The sequence below is a fragment of the Haematobia irritans genome, chromosome 2 (assembly GCF_050003625.1).
Source record: "Haematobia irritans isolate KBUSLIRL chromosome 2, ASM5000362v1, whole genome shotgun sequence".
Taxonomy (NCBI): domain Eukaryota; kingdom Metazoa; phylum Arthropoda; class Insecta; order Diptera; family Muscidae; genus Haematobia; species Haematobia irritans.
This window is the reverse complement of record NC_134398.1, coordinates 16,472,499-16,489,908: the sequence shown is the minus strand read 5'-3', so window position 1 is coordinate 16,489,908 and position 17,410 is coordinate 16,472,499. Positions and strand designations below refer to the sequence as shown.

General features: G+C 26.5%; 1 protein-coding gene across 1 annotated transcript in view; it reads right to left on the bottom strand.

Moving 5' to 3' along the window:
* DIP-eta (Dpr-interacting protein eta) overlaps window positions 1-17,410 on the bottom strand; it is an 82,804-nt gene that overhangs the window by 30,852 nt on the left and 34,542 nt on the right. The window contains exon 4 of the mRNA XM_075293473.1: window positions 8,333-8,491. Coding sequence (XP_075149588.1) covers window positions 8,333-8,491 — 159 coding nt within the window. The remainder of the gene's footprint in view (window positions 1-8,332; window positions 8,492-17,410) is intronic.

Below are 17,410 nucleotides of genomic sequence, written 5' to 3'. Positions count from 1 at the left end.
ACTCAAATAGTCTAGCCTAACAGAAATAATTGAGCCTTTAATATTTTCAACATACTTCACAAAATCGAAAAAGAATCTCAACCCTAAAACCTCTAATCAAACCGCATACAACAAACCTTAGTTTTGCTAATTTCGTCCAAGGTCTTTTCACCAACAATGGGCACTTCAATTGTCTGCAATTTTTCTCAGTCGGTTTAAATGAATTTTTCACTTCAATGCTTTCACTTAAATCGACTAAGGAGTCTTAATTTTCCGTCTTCATTATATTTACTTTTCGTCTGAAATGTTTTGTGTTAAAGAAGGGGGAGAGGAAAAATGGAAAACGTTATTTCCATTGTTTGCTTTAATAATAGAGTAATTTTGGTGTAATAATCGCATCCCAGGAAATTTCTGCAATTTAACCCACAAAAGAGCAACAAAAGCAAGAAAGCAAGCAAACAAAATCACATTCATACCAAATACCCATACCAAAACAAATTTAAATAACGGTTATTCGAATGCTCTCGGATACGGATGCGGATATGGATATGAAAATGTGGTGGAGGGGTGCAGGGTCGGTGTTAGCATTCAGCAAACATCAATGGAACAACTTTTATATTCCATTATTGCAATAACAATAATAACAACAACAAAAGCAAATAAAAACAACAACATACAATAGTAATGCGGAACACAAACAAAACAAACAAACAAACATTAAGGAAATGCTTACTGCTAAAGAAACCAGCGAAACAACAAAATAATATTCCATATAAATGGCTAATAATAATCAAACAGAAAAAGTATAAGGACAACCGATCCAAAACGGAACCAACTTTTCCAAGCAAATAATTTTAAAATAATTCGCGGCGGTCAATAATACCCAGCAGAGGCAAAGCAAAACCACAATGAATGTGGTATAAAGCTTTAAGTACTGTTGGCAAATTGGCTACCACAAAAAGGACAATGAATCTGAAGGAGGGGAGAGCGAGACCACTATCCAAAGGGTGGTGCTGAGTAATAACCCAACAAACAAAGAGGTTCCAAAAAAGTAGAGTGGATCACCAATCTGTGATCCGGAAGTAGTGCAAACTCTGAAGATTTTTTTGTGAAAATTTTTTAGAGAAATAAAATTGTGACAAAATTTTCTAAAGAAATAAAATTTTGACAAAAATTTAAATAGAAATGAAATGTTGACAAAAATTTCAATAGAAATTAAATTCTAACAAAATTTTCTATAGAAATAAAATTTTGACGAAATTTTTTATTGAAAAAAAAATTTGGCAAAATTTTCTATAGAAATATAATTTTGAGAAAATATTCTATAGAAATATGATTTTGATAAAATTTCCTATAGAAATAAAATGTTGAGAAAATATTCTATAGAAATAAAATTTTGACAAAATATTCTATAGAAATACAATTTGAACAAAATTTTCTATAGAAATAAAATTTTAACAAAATTTTCTATAGAAAAAAAATTTTGACAAAATTTTCGATAGAAATAAGATTTTGATAAAATCGATCGACTCAGAATCAAGTCAATCTACCCTTTGGTGTCCGCCCTTGTATTTGGTGCGGGATTCCGGTCACATTTATTAACCAATTTTGATAAATGGCGTACACGGTGTTTTTTGAGAAAATTTTCTACATCAATAAAATTTTTAAAAAAATGCTTGCAAATTTTTTGAAAAATGCTTGCAAATTTGTTTAGGCAGTAGCCGACTATTAAACCTTTTTTCGGACGGTTCAAGTGTATTTCACGTTGGGTTGAGTGAATTACCCGAATTTATTCTGATAATTTGTTGATAGTTTTACTGCAAGTAGAGGATGCTGATGAGGAATGTGGTAATTCCGAAACAGCTGAACATCCAACCATCTTGCAGTCTATAGGGCTTTGCCCAAATAAATTTGACAAGCATACTTTTCCTCTGTTGGTTAAGCTACACTTGTAGTTTAGTCAATGCATGGCTTTAAGCTGAGATCAAAAACAACAATAACGATTGAAGAGAAGCCAACAATAACAATTAAAACGAATAAAAAAAATGTTTATAGAAATAAAATTTTTATAAAATTTTCTATAGAAATAAAAATTTATAACATTTTTTATAGAAATAAAATTTTAACAAAATTTTCTATAGAAATAAAATTTTAATAAAATTTTCTATACAAATAAAATTTTAACAAAACTTTCTATAGAAATGAAATTTTGTGAATATTCTCTAAAAAAATTGTGAAAAATTCCTATAGAAATAAACTGTTGACAAAATTGTCTATATAAATAAAATTTTGAAAAAGTTTTTTATAGAAATATCGTTTTGATAACATTTTCTATAGAAATAAAATTTTGACAAAATTTTCTAAGGAAATGATATTTTGACAAAAATTTCTATAGAAATAAAATTTTGTAAAAATATTCTATAGAAATAATATTTTGACAAAATTTTCTATAGAAATAATATTTTGACAAACTTTTATATAGAAATAGAAGAAAATATTCTATAGAAATAAAATTTTGATCAAATATTCTATAGAAATAAAATTTTGATTAAATCGATCGACTCAGAATCACCCTCTAAGTCCATCTAACCTTTGGTGTCCGTCCTTGTATTTGGTATTCGCAGGATTCCGATCACATTTATTAACCGGTTTTGAGGAAATGGCGTACATGGTGTTTTTCTGACAAAATTTCCCACATCAATAAACTATTGACAAAATTTTCTATAGAAATAAAATTTTGATAAAATTTTCTATAGAATTAAAATTAATAAAGTTTTCTATAGAAATAAAATTTTGATAAAATTTTCTATAAAAATGAAATTTTGTGAATATTCTCTAAAAATTTGGATAAAATTTCTATAGAAATAACATTTTCATAAAATCGTCTATAGAAATAAAAGTGTAAGAAAATTTTCTATAGACATACACTTTTGTGAACTCTTAGAAATAGACTTTTGTGAACATTTTCTATAGAAATACAATTTTGTGAAAATTTTCTATATAAATAAAATTATAAATAAATAAAACTTCGGCAAAATTTTCTATAGGATTCCGGTCACATTTATTAACCGATTTTTATGAAATGGAGTATACGGTGTTTTTTTTTTTTTTTTTGACAAAATTTTCTACATGAATAAAATTATGACAAAATTTTCAATAGAAATAAATATTAATAAAGTTGTCTATAGAAAAAAAATTTTGATAAAATTTTCTAGAAAAATTAAATTTTGTGAATATTCTCTAAAAAAAATTTTGTGTAAAATTTCTATAGAAATAAAATTTTCACAAAATTGTCTATAGAAATGAAAGTTTAAGAAAATTTTCTATAGACTTTTGTGAATTTTCTGTATAGAAATAAACTTTTGTCAACATTTCTATAGAAATAAAATTATGTGAATATTTTTTATAGAAATAAAATGTTGACAACATCTTCTCTAGAAATAAAATTTTGACATAAGTTTCTATAGAAATATAATTTTGTGAAAATGTCCTACAGAAAAAATATTTTGACAAAATTTTCTATAGAAATAAAATTTTGACAAAATTTTCTATGGAAATAAAATCTTGATAAAATTTTCTATCGAAATAAAATGTTAAGATATATTACTATAGAAATAATCTTTTGTGTAAATTTTCTATACGAATAAAATTTTGTGGAAATTGTGTAATGAAATAAAATTTTGACAAAATTTTCTAAAGAAATAAAATCCTGACAAAAATTTTGACAAAATTTTGTATCGAAATAAAATGCTGACAAAATTGTTTATAAAATAAAATTTTCTGTAAAATCAAAAGTTTGACTAAATATTCTATAGAAATAAAATTTTAATAAAATTTTTTCAAAATTCTATATAAAATTAAAATTTTGACAAAATTCTCTGTATAAATAAAATTTTAAGAAAATTTTCTATAGACATACAATTCTGTGAACATTTTCTATAGAAATAAAATTTAAGAAAATTTTCTATAGACATACAACTTTGTGAACATTTTCTATGAAAATAAAATTTTAAGAAAATTGTCTATAGAAATAAAATTTTTACAACATTTTCTATAGAAGTAAAGTTTGGCAAAATTTGCAATAGAAATAAAATTTTGAGAGAATTTTCTCAAGAAATACAATTTTTGTTTTTTTTTCCATAGAAATTAAATTTTGATAAATTTTGCGATAGAAATAAAATTTTGACAAAATTTTTTTTTAAATAAAATTTTCGCAAAATTTTCTATAAAAATAAAAGTTTGACCAAATATTCCACAGAAATAAAATTTGACAAAAATTTTTTAGAAACGACATTTTGACAAAATTCTATATAAAATTAAAATTTTCTATACAAATAAAATTTTAAGAACATTTTCTATAGACATACAATTTTGTGAACATTTTCTATAGAAATAACATTTTGAGGAAATTTTCTATAGAAATAAAATTTTGAGAAAATTTTTCTATAGAAATAAAATTAAAAAACAAAACAAATCTATAGAAATAAAATTTTTACAAAATTTTCGATAGAAATAAAATTTTTACAAAATTTTCAATAGAAATAAAATTTTTACAAAATTTTCGATAGAAATAAAATTTGGCAAAATTTTCTATAAAAATAAAAATTTGACAAAATTTTCTATAGAAATAAAAATTTTGACAAAATTTTCTATAGAAATAAAAATTAATAAAGTTTCCTATAGAAATAAAATTTTGAAATAGACTTTTGTGAACTTTCTCTATAGAAATTAGCTTTTGTAAACATTTTCTATAGAAATACAATTTTGTGAATTTTGTCTATAGAAATAATATTATATGAATATTTTTTATAGAAATAAAATTTTGACAACATTTTCTATAGAAATAAAATTTTGACATAACTTTCCACAGAAATAAAATTTTGTGAAAATGTCCTATAGAAAAAATATTTTGACAAAATTTTCTAGAGAAATAAAATTTTGACAACATTTTCTATAGAAATAGAATTTGAAAAAATTTTCTATAGAACTAAAATTTTGACAATATTTTCTATCGAAATAAAATGTTAAGATAAATTACTATAGAAATAATCTTTTGTGTAAATTTTCTATGGAAATAAAATTTTGTGGAAATTGTGTATGGAAATAAAATTTTGACAAAATTTTGTAAAGAAATAAACTTCTGTCAAAAATTTTGACATAATTTTGTATCGAGATAAAATGTTGACAACATTTTTTATAAAACAAAATTTCTATGAAATCAAAAGTTTGAACAAATATTCTACAGAAATAAAATTTTAAAAAATTTTTTTTAGAAATAAAATTTTGACAAAATTTTATATAATATTAAAATTTTTACAAAATTAAATATAAAATTAAAATTTTGACTAAATTCTATATGAAATTAAAATTTTTTCAAAATTTTATATACAATTAAAATGTTGACAAAATTTTCTATACAAATAAAATTTTAAGAAAATTCTCTATACAAATAAAATTTTAAGAAAATTTTCTATAAACATACAAGTCTGTGAACATTTTCTATAGAAATAAAATTTGCTATAGACATACAATTTTGTGAACATTTTCTACAGAAATAAAATTTTAAGAAAATTGTCTATAGAAAAAAATGTTTACAAAATTTTCTATAGAAATAAAATCTTTTTTTTCTTTTTCTCTTTATTTGCAATCTATTTAAAATACAATAATAAGCAAATTTATTAATAACTAGGTAACATAACAATTTAGTTAATCACCATTGCAATTAACATTTCTATAACGTTTTATATTTTTAGCATATACTATACAATATTATATTATTTATTCAAAAAAGGTAAATCAAGAATATGAGTGCGTTTGAGGCGTCTTTTTTCGTAAGTGTCATCTAATAAAGTTATAGCTAAAATATTTGGATGATAGCTAAGTCTGTTTAGATAATTGGTACTCTTAGTGGCTATTACATCTTTAAGAAAGGGGACACCAAGATCTTTGTGTATGTTGCTGTTTTTCATGTACCAAGGAGCGTTTGATATTGTTCGAAGTGTTTTAGATTGATATCTTTGTAAGGTTTCTAGGTTGGAGTTGGCAGCAGTACCCCAAAGTTCGATTCCATAATTCCATATGGGTTTTAAAATAGTTTTATATAGTAGAACTTTATTTTGCAATGACAGCTCGGACTTTGGGCCGAGGAGCCAAAACATAGTTTTGATATTTAATTGATTTCTTTTTGCTTCTATATGTTTTTTCCAAGTCAGACTTCTATCTCTATGAAGCCCCAAGTATTTCACACTAGTGTGTTTAGGTATTAACTCTCCATGAATTTTTAAAGTATACAATTCATCTGCTCTCAGTGTATAAGTAACGTGAGTTGATTTTTCAGGATTAACTTTGATATTCCACTTTTTTAGTCATTTGCCAGTTGAATTGAGCTGCTTTTGGACAAGTTTGGATGCTTTAAATGGAGAAGTATTAGATCCCAATATTGCAGTATCATCGGCGTAGGTGGAAAAATTTTCTTTAGAAATACAATTTTTGTTTTTTTTCCATAGAAATTAAATTTTGATAAATTTTTCGATAGAAAAAAAATTTTGACAAAATTTTTTATAAAATAACATTTTCTCAAAATTTTGTATAAAAACAAAAGTTTGACCAAATATTCCACAGAAATAAAATTTGACAAAAAAAAAAAAAAATGTTTAGAAACAAAATTTTGACAATGTTCTATATAAAATTAAAATTTTGACAAACTTCTATATAAAATTTCAATTTTGACAAAATTCTCTATACATACAATTTTGCGAACATTTCTTATAGAGATAACATTTTGTGGAAATTTTCTATAGAAATAAAATTTTGAGAAAATTTTCTATAGAAATAAATTAAAAAAAAAAAAAAAAACTAAAAAAAGTTTGGATGCTTTAAATGGAGAAGTATTAGATCCCAATATTGCAGTATCATCGGCGTAGGTGGCAAAATTTTCTTTAGAAATACAATTTTTGTTTTTTTCCATTGAAATTAAATTTTGATAAATTTTTCGATAGAAAAAAAATGTTGACAAAATTTTTTATAAAATAAAATTTTCTCAAAATTTTGTATAAAAACAAAAGTTTGACCAAATATTCCACAGAAATAAAATTTGACAAAAAATTTTTTAGAAACAAAATTTTGACAAAGTTCTATATAAAATTAAAATTTTGACAAAATTCTATTTAAAATTTCAATTTTGACAAAATTCTCTATACAAATAAAATGTTAAGAACATTTTCTATAGACATACAATTTTGCGAACAGTTTTTATAGAGATAACATTTTGAGGACATTTTCTATAGAAATAAAATTTTGAGAAAATTTTCTATAGAAATAAAATTTAAAAAAAAACTATGGAAATAAAATTTTTACAAATTTTTTAATAGAAATAAAATTTTTACAAAATTTTCAATAAAAAAAAAATTACAAAATTTTCTATAGAAATAAAATCTTGACAAAATTTTCTATAGAAATAAAAATTTGACAAAATTTTCTATAGAAATGAAATTTTGTGAATATTTTCTACAGAAATGAAATCTTTAAACAATTTTCTACAGATATAAAATTTTGACAAAATTTTCCATAGAAATAAGATGTTTGATACAATTCTTTAATTCACCTGTTCTAGAAAAAAGATGGTATTTCCAACAAGCATATGATGTCGATATTTCATGCCAAAGGAAATTCCAAACGAAAATCACGCGGATAAAATTCCACAATTGAGGGGAAAACGAAACAAACGAAGCCTCCCAACAAGCCTTTATTCTCCCGAGGTATGACGAGCACAGCACAATAAAAACAAGAAAAAACAAGGCAAGTTAAAAGGACGCTTAAGGTAGAAAAATAGCAGTCAGCTATTTTGCAGGAGGAAATGTGTTTCGTGTTGCATTGTGGTATTCGATTGCTTCTGTTACATTGAAGACAGTGGAAGATAAATATCTTCCACTGAAAAAAGTTTAACAAAAAATCAAGGAGTGTCAATAACAAATTATACAGAAATTTGGCTCTGAATTTGGAGTTTAGTGTGAGCTACTCTTGTCTGCATGTTCTTTCCGAAGAACCTTTGTGGAGCTACTAAAGCAATATCGCATCCAAAACAAGCTCCATTGGATATCATCCAAATTTCCACTACTTCTTGAGCAAACTTTGAGGGACCAAAATAATTTTTGGAAAGTTCTTTTTTTGCTGGGATATGATTAACGTTTTGCCTTCGTCTATAAATAAAATTAATTTTTCTATATTTTTTTTCATATTTTATGGCTAAAACTCCCCCACTGTTCCATATTGTCCATGGTATTTTGTGAGTTTCTTCTACATCGATTTTACCGTTTTTTTCATTTGTTTTTTTTTTGCTTTGGTGTTAACTTACCTTCGGTTCCATTGGGCAGCTCAATGGGTACTCCATTTTCACGACGCCATATAATTTGCGGCTCTGGTGAACCGGTGGCAGCACATTTGAGCGTCACATTACTATCCTCACGTACCACCATATCCGTGCTTGTTGGATAATCCAGTATATCCGGTGGTACTGCAAACACATACAATCACACACATACACACGTTCGGAGTTTGGTACAGTGATAATGGGGCGATGAAATGTGTTTTGTATGGGGAGTTCAGAGGTTTCCGATGATGGAGAAAACCAAAAAAAAAAAAAATAACGATCGTATACAGGACGAATGTAGTCCATGAGTAGGCCGAAACAGAGTTTTTAAAATTCCAATGAAGTTCAGATGATAAGGAATGTCAGGAGCCGTGTGTTATTGTAGACACATATTGGAGTGTCAGTAGCAGCAAACATTGTCAACATCAACATCATCATCATCATCATGAGCATCGCCATTGTGGAGGTTCAAAAAATTTTTTTTCCATGATACCAACGGCAATTGAGATTTTCACCCCAATATGCATTTGTTGTTTCAATAACAATTAATTTAATTTTAAATTTTATTTATTGCATTATGCAGGTATGATATTTGATGTTGATAGTAGTAAAAAAATCTCATCATTGTTTGTCGTATGCCAATGCAATGCAATGAAGGCAGGCAATGGTGTTATATCCCGATTCCATAGGCCCACACAAACAAGTCAACAAAAATTCGAAAAATCATTAATTTCAAAAGTTTTTGTTGTTGTTGTTGGTATTCATTTTAATGTTGTTTTCAGCCATAATGTTATTTTTGCATGTTTGTGTTTGTTTTCATTGAGACGGCCACAAAAAAAACCGAGCAAAACAATTTAGTTTCATTTCATTTGGCATTGGATTTAGTTGGTAGCACATTGCCATCATCACATCATTATGTGGGGTGTGTGGTGGGATTTTTTTTTTGGCAATTGTTAAATGCAGGATATCATCATCAACATCATAATGGTGGTGGCGCCCAACGTGGTGGCCATGTCCGTTTGTTGTGGTTGTTTTTTGATTTCATCAGTCCCATTCCAACCATCAACCCCCGAAAAAAAAGTATTTAGTCACCACATTGTCATTCGTTTCCACATAGTTGTTGTTATTTTATTATCGTAGTTTTCGTTGACATTGTTGTTACCATTTGAAGTTGTTGAAGTCCACGTCGTCGTTGTCGACAAAAAAACACATTATAGTGTTAACCATCATATTTAAAAAGTAATTAGTTTTATGGTGTTTTACCATTCGCAAGATGATTGCCAAACGAAAAAGTGATCCAAGGAAATATGAAAAAGAAAAGAAGAAAGAGAAAATAATTTAGTAAAATTACCAAAGAAATGCTATACCATAAAAAAAAAACATTTTCAGATATAAAATTACTGCTTCTTATATATGCTTCATAGTGGATTTTCTTTTGGGTATTCCAAATATCTGTAAATTGAAAATTTCAGGATCATCGGAGAGATAATTATAGACCCTTGGAAATCTAAACTGTATATTTATATTAGAACAATGAAAGTTTTATGTCTGGTGGGGTCACATTATACCCTGCAACACTTTGCAGATCTATATCTTCGATACCATATCAAATCCAACATGTTTTTGACGTGCTTTATATAAAGGTTTATGATCCCATTACATATACCCAGCAAAACAACATATACCCAGCAAAAAAATTTTGGAAGTTCTTCCAAAGGCACAACTTTAAAAGCACTTCTAGAAGACGCACTCCCAATGATGTTCTTTATTTTAAGTACCCAGGAAGTTCTTTTAATTCAATTTTTTATAACTTGTTTTTTTCATACTTTTAATGGATAATTTTAACTTTTTTTTTTGTTACAAATAGGTTAAAACCAGAGTAAGAATTCATAAAATGGTACAAAACATTTAAATTCTGTCGAAAAAATCCTAAATTCAATCTGAAAAAATTGTGAATTTTTGAAAATATTTGAAGTCAAACGTTTCCGACAAGCGTTAGAATACATTAAAAATTATAAAAAAAAAATATAAAAATTATTTATTTGATAAAATATCACAGAGTTTTTTAATTTACATCCAAAACATTGGATTCGGATCACACCTAAAGAAGTGATGCAAATTCAGTGCAACGGCTGTTGAAATGGAGGACTTCCGTCCTATGACAAGCCCATAATAATTTAATCGCTTCTGCGTCGATTTTGCACCACTTCCGGATCCAAAAAGAACATTTTCATTACTTTTTTGGCGACGCTTTTTTTGCTGGGTATTTAAATCAAAATTTTATTTCTATAGAAAATTTTGTCAGAATTTTATTTCTATAAAAAATTATGACCAATTTTTCTTTCTATAGAAAATTTTGTCAAAATAATTATTTCGGTAGAAAATTTATCTACAGGACAAAAAAAGTCCATGCCGAAACAGAGTTTCCAATGAAGTTCAGATGATAAGGAATGACAGGAGCAGTGTGTTATAATTCTTTTTCTATAGACAATTTTGTCAAAAAAAAAAATCATCAAAATGCCATTTCTATAGAAAATTGTGTCAACATTTTATTTCCATAAAAAAGTTTGCCAAATTTTATTTTTATAGACAATTTTGTTAAAATTTTACTTCCATGGAAAATTTTGTCAAAATTTTACTTCCATGGAGAATTTTGTAAAAATTTTATTTCTATAGAAAATTTTGTCAAAACTTTATTTCTATCGAACATTTTATCAAAATTTTATTTCTATAAAAAAATTTGGTTAAATTTTATTCCTATAGAAAATGTTGATAAAATGTTGTTGCTATAGAAAATTTTGTCAAAATTTTATTTTTATACGAAATTTTATCAAAATTATAATTCTATAGGAAATTTTGTCAAAATTTTATTTCTATAGAAAATTTTGGCAAAATTGATTGATAGTGTTACTGCCATTAGAAGATGCTGATGAGGAATCCACCTTGCAGTCTATAGGGCTTTGCCCAAATAAATTTGACCAACATTCTTTTCCTCTGTTGGTTAAGCTACTCTTGTAGTTTAGTCAACGCAATAGTTGTTAAGCTGAGATCAAAACAACAAATAAAATTTTATTTCTATAAAAAATTTTATCAAAATATTATTTTATTTCCATAGAAAATTTTCTCAAAATGTTATTTTTTTCCATAGAAAATTTTGTCAAAATTTTATTTCTATAGAAAATTTTGTCAAGATAATTATTTCTATAGAAAATTTATATACAGGACAAAAACACTTCATGTCGAATCAGAGTTTTTAAAATTCCAATGAAGTTTAGATAATATTTTATTTCTATCGAAAATTTTTTTCTATAGAAAATTTAATTTTTATAGACAATTATGACAAAATTTTATTTGTATAGATAATTTTGCCAAAATTTTGTTTGTATAGAAAAGTTTGTTAAAATTTTATTTCCATAGAAAATTTTGTCAAAATTTTATATCCATAGAAAATTTTGTCAAAATTTTATTTCTTAGAAAATTTAATTTTTATGGACAATTTTGTCAACATTTTATTTCTATAGATAATTTTATCAAAATTTTGTTTGTATAGAAAATTTTATTTCCATAGTAAATTTTGTCGAAATTTTAATTCCATAGAAAGTTTTCTCAAAACTATATTTCTATAGAAAATTTAATTTTTATAGACAGTTTTGTCAAAATGTTATTTCTATGGATATTTTTGTCAAAATTTTGTTTGTATAGAAAATTTGGTTAAAATTTTATTTCCATAGAAAATTTTGTCAAGATTTTATTTCCATAGAAAATTTTGTCAAAATTTTATTTCCATAGAAAATTTTGTCAAAATTTTATTTCCATAGAAAATTTTGTCAAAATTTTATAGATATCAAATGTTGAACACACTGCTTCTGACATTCTTTGTCATCTGAACTTCATTGGAATTTTAAAAACTCTGTTTCGGCATGAAGTGTTTTTTTTTCCTGTATATCAATTTTCTGTAGAAATAATTATCTTGAAAAATTTTTCTATAAAAATAATTATCTTGACAACATTTTCTATATAAAAAAAATTTTGAAAAAATTTCTATGGAAATAACATTTTGACAAAATTTTCTATGGTAATAAAATTTTTAAAAACTTTTATATACAAATAAAATTTTGACAAAATTGTCTATAAAAACTTATTTGGCAAAAGTTTCTATGGAAATAAAATTTTGACACAATTTTCTATAGAAATAAAATTTTGACACAATTTTCTATAGAAATAAAATTTTGACAAAATTTTCTATAGAAATAAAATTTTGACAAAATTTTCTTTAGAAATAAAATGTTGACAAAATTTTCTATAGGCATAGAATTTTTAAGGATGTTTTTTTTTATAGAAATAAAATTTTGACATAATTGTTTATAGAAATAAAATTTTGACAAAAATTTCCATAGAAAAAAATGTTGAGCACACTGCTCCTGACATTCTTTATCATCTGAACTTTATTGTAATTTTTAAAACTCTGTCTCGACATGGAGTGTTTTTGTCCTGTATATAAATTTTCTATAGAAATATTTATCTAAATAGATACAATTTTCTATATAAATAATTATTTTGACAAAATTTTCTATAGAAATAAAATAGGTTAAAATTTTATAGAAAAAAAATTTTATAGAAATAAAATAGGTCAAAATTTTATTTCTATAGATAATTTTGTCAAAATTTTGTTTGTATAGAAAATTTTATTTCCATAGAAAATTTTGCCAAAATTTTATTTCTATAGAAATTTTTGTCAATATATTTAATTATTTCTATAGAAAATTTAGTCAAGATAATTATTTCTATTTTTATAGACAGTTTTTTCAAAATTTTATTTCTATAGATACTTTTGTCAAAATTTTGTTTGTATAGAAAAATTTTGTCAAAATTTTATTTCCATAGAAAATTTTTGTCAAAATTTTATTTCCATATAAAATTTTGTCAAAATTGTATATCTATAGAAAATTTTGTCAAAATTTTATTTCCATAGAAAATTTTGCCAAGATAATTATTACTATAGAAAATTTATATACAGGACAAAAACACTTCATGTCGAAACAGAGTTTTTAAAATTCCAATGAAGTTAAGATAATAAAGAATGTCAGGAGCAGTGTGTTCAACATTTTATTTCTATGGAAAATATTTTCAAAATTTTATTTCTATAAAAAATTATTTCGAAATTTTATTTCTATAGAAAATTTTGTCAAACTTTTATTTCTATAGAAAATTTTGTGAAGATAATTATTTCAATAGAAAATTTATATACAGGACAAAAAAAGTCCATGCCGAAACAGTGTTTCCAATGAAGTTCAGGTAAGAAGGAATAGACAATTTTGTTAAAAAAAAAAACAGAACAAACAAAATGTCACCAAAATTCTATTTCTATAGAAAATTTTGTCAAAATTTTATTTCTATAGAAAATTGTGTCAACATTTTATTTCCATAGAAAATTTTGCCAAATTTAATTTTTATAGACAATTTTGTAAAGATTTTATGTCTCTGGAAAATTTCGTCAAAATTTTATTTCTATAGAAAATTTTGTCAAAATCTTATTTCTATAGAAAATTTTGCCAAATTAAATTTTTATAGACAATTTTGTCAAATTTTTATGTCAAAATTTTATTTCTATAGAAAATTTTGTCAAAATCTTATTTATATAGAAAATTGTGTCAAAATTTTATTTCCATAGAAAATTTTGCCAAATTTAATTTTTATAGACAATTTTGTCAAAAGTTTATTATTATAGAAAATTTTATCAAAGATTTATTTCTATAGAAAAATTTATCAAAATGTTATTTCTGTAGAAAATTTTATCAAAATTTTATTTCTATAGAAAATTTTACCAAAATGTCATTTCAATAGAAAATTTTGTAAAAATTTTAGTTGTATAGATAATTTTTGCAAAATTTTATTATACCCACCACTATAGAATGGTGATTGGGGTATAATAAGTTTGTCATTCCGTTTGTACCACATCGAAATATCGATTTCCGACTATATAAAGTATATATATTCTTGATCAGGGAGAAATTCTAAGACGATATAACCATGTCCATGTGTGTGTCTGGCTGTTAGAGGTGTGCACGTGAGGAATAGTTTACTCACGCACACTCACGACGGAAAAATCTTACTCACGCACACTCACGCATGATATTGTTTGGTATGACTCACGCATACTTACGACAAGAAAATTTGTACTTACGCACGAAAATGTCATGACTCACGAAAGATACCGTGACTCGCGAAAAATATCGTGACTCATGAAAAATTTAGTTTCTCACGAATAGTTTTATGAGTAATTGACCTTAGTGCTGTGTCTGAAATCATGTGCATTATTCAAATCATGAGCATTATTACACTCTTAACATCACAGGTATCACTAAAACTGTAAATGAGTTTAACTCTTAAGCGTTTTATGCTGGAGAGCAGGATTATTTTCATGACTCACGCTCACGCACGAAATTTTGGTTTGTTAATCACACTAACGCCGTTGCTATGAGCGTGACTCACAACTCACGCGTGAGTCACGAATATTTTCGTGAATAACGAAAATTTCGTGTCACGTGTACACCTCTACTGGCTGTCCGTCTGTCTGTCTGTTGTAATCACGCTACAGTCTTCAATAAAGACTCTATCGTGCTGAAATTTTGCACACATTAGTCTTTTTTCTGCAGGCAGGTAAAGTTCGAAGATGAGCTATATCGGTCCAGGTTTTGATATAGTCTCCATATAAACCGATTCCCTGATGTGGGGTCTTGATCTTATAGAAACCGTAGTTTTTATCCAAGTTGCCTGAATTTGGAAACCTAGAGGTATTCTAAGACCATAAACAGGTGTGCCGAAAATAGTGATAATCGAACCATGTTTCGATATAGCCCCCATATAGACCGATCTCCCGATTTGACTTCTTGGGATTCTAGAAACCGTAGTTTCTAGAAATTTAAAAGCTGGAAGTATTCTAGGACCATAACGAGGCGTGTTGAAAATGATGTATATTCGTCCATGTTTTGGTACATCCCCCATATAAACCGATCCCCCGATTTGGGGTCTTGGGGTTCTCCAATCCGTAGTTTTTACCAATTTGCCTGAAATTTAAAATCGCGAAGTATTCTAGGACCCTAAAGCGGTGTGCTGAAAATGGTGAGTATCAGACCATGTTTTGATATAACCCCCATATAGACCGATCTCCCGATTTTACTTCTTTCTATCCAATTTGCATGAAATTGAAAATCTGTAGGTTTTTAAGTTTGGGTTGAATATATTGTGTGTCGGTACAGGTTTTGATATAGCCCCCTTAAAAACCGGCCCTAAATGCAGAATCTGATCTAGTCTTTATAGGTAAAATTTTTAAATGTATCTTCGGGAAGAGTACTGGTTGAACTGATCTCCTTGGGAGAACAGTTGTCATAAAACCCCCTAAAATTCCATATATTATCAAGTAACCCCCTACGATGAAGAATTTTTAAAGGAAACTATTATATTTGATTCATGGTGGTGGGTATTTAAGATCCGTCCCAGCCGAACTTACTGCTGTATATACTTGTTTTTATAGAAAATTTTATTTATATAGAAAAGTTTTGCACAATATTATTTCTATAGAAAATTTTGTCAAAATTTTATTTCTATAGAAAATTTTGTTAATATTTTATTTCTATACAGAATTTTGTCAAAAAAAATTTATATCACCATATACTTCCTCCCACTGTGCTAGGTTGAACATTGTCTAGGGAATCTATAACCACATTCATTCCTGACCTCATTTTCGCCATTATAATCAGTGGAGAATTATGAAGATTATTATATGTCTCCATTTATCCATTGCCTCATTTTAATGTAGGTTAAAATGGCATTTCAATTTAATATCTGACACTAATATTCCACAAAAAAAAAATAATAACTGCATATTTTCCCAAAAAAGGCTAACCAAATGAGCACACATACTGCTACACTATCACATCTCTTATCTCTATGTCATCGCTATTGATTTTTCACACTCTGATGGAAGTTTTCAACAACTTCCACTCATTGCATTTTCATAATTTTTATAGTTGAAAAATTTTTGCGGACAAATACTTTTTTCCTCCGAGTTTATTAATGATATTTTATAACTCGTTTTACCGACTTCATTACATGTCTGTGGGCAAAAAAAATCAGTCGCATTGTATCCTTTCTACATTGTCCTGACTTATGGCTATTGACCAACACTTTCCGCCTTTTCAGGCAGACAATTGAGACATTAAAATGAAATTTTATGAATTGTATTTCATATGGAGAAAAACTGAGTTTTTTGTTTGTGATGATGGTCTACTGGCATAAATGGCACACTCTCTCTCACACACACTCACATACACACAACAGAACGTAAGCGTCTGATTTAATTTATTAAATACTCAACACATGTTGACACTATGCCAACCATTTAACTGCAACATTGGCTTAAAAAAAAAAACAACAACAACAACCCTGTAGGAGACGGAAATCCAAAGAGGCGAGGAAATTGTGAAATGAGTGGTGAGCAGAAAAAAAACCCACCATTGGCCAGAAATTGTTGGCGGTGAAAAGTCGTTGAAAAATCGTGGTTAATGGCAACAAACCTAAAATCTGAGTTTAAATGGTCTATGAACAGTGAATGGCAGTGAGAGGCAGCGAGGGAGTAGGATAAATTGGTCTTCAGTAGGAGTTGTGAAGGAGGTACTTGGTGAAATTCAAATTCAATGTGGTGGCCTGCAGTCTGCCCGTCAAGTGGTTTTGAGTAATGAAAACCCCTATTTGAAAAAAATTAAGGAATTTTTTGCAGGTTAGTGAATGAAACCAATTTAAGGCTGAAATATGTCGAGGACAAAATCAGTTAATTGGAGAGGCAGTCAGGCGGAAATAATTAATAAATCAATGTTGGTTGCTGATGGTAGAGGGGACCTTGTTGCATATTGTGAATTAAAATTTTAAAAATTTAAGAATTTGGCTAGTATGGCCAAGCGAATATGCATCAGTTAAGGGGCCTACATGGAAATGAATGAGGGATATTAAAAATAATATACTAAAAAAAAAATTGCAAACATTTTTATACCCTTCACCGCTACT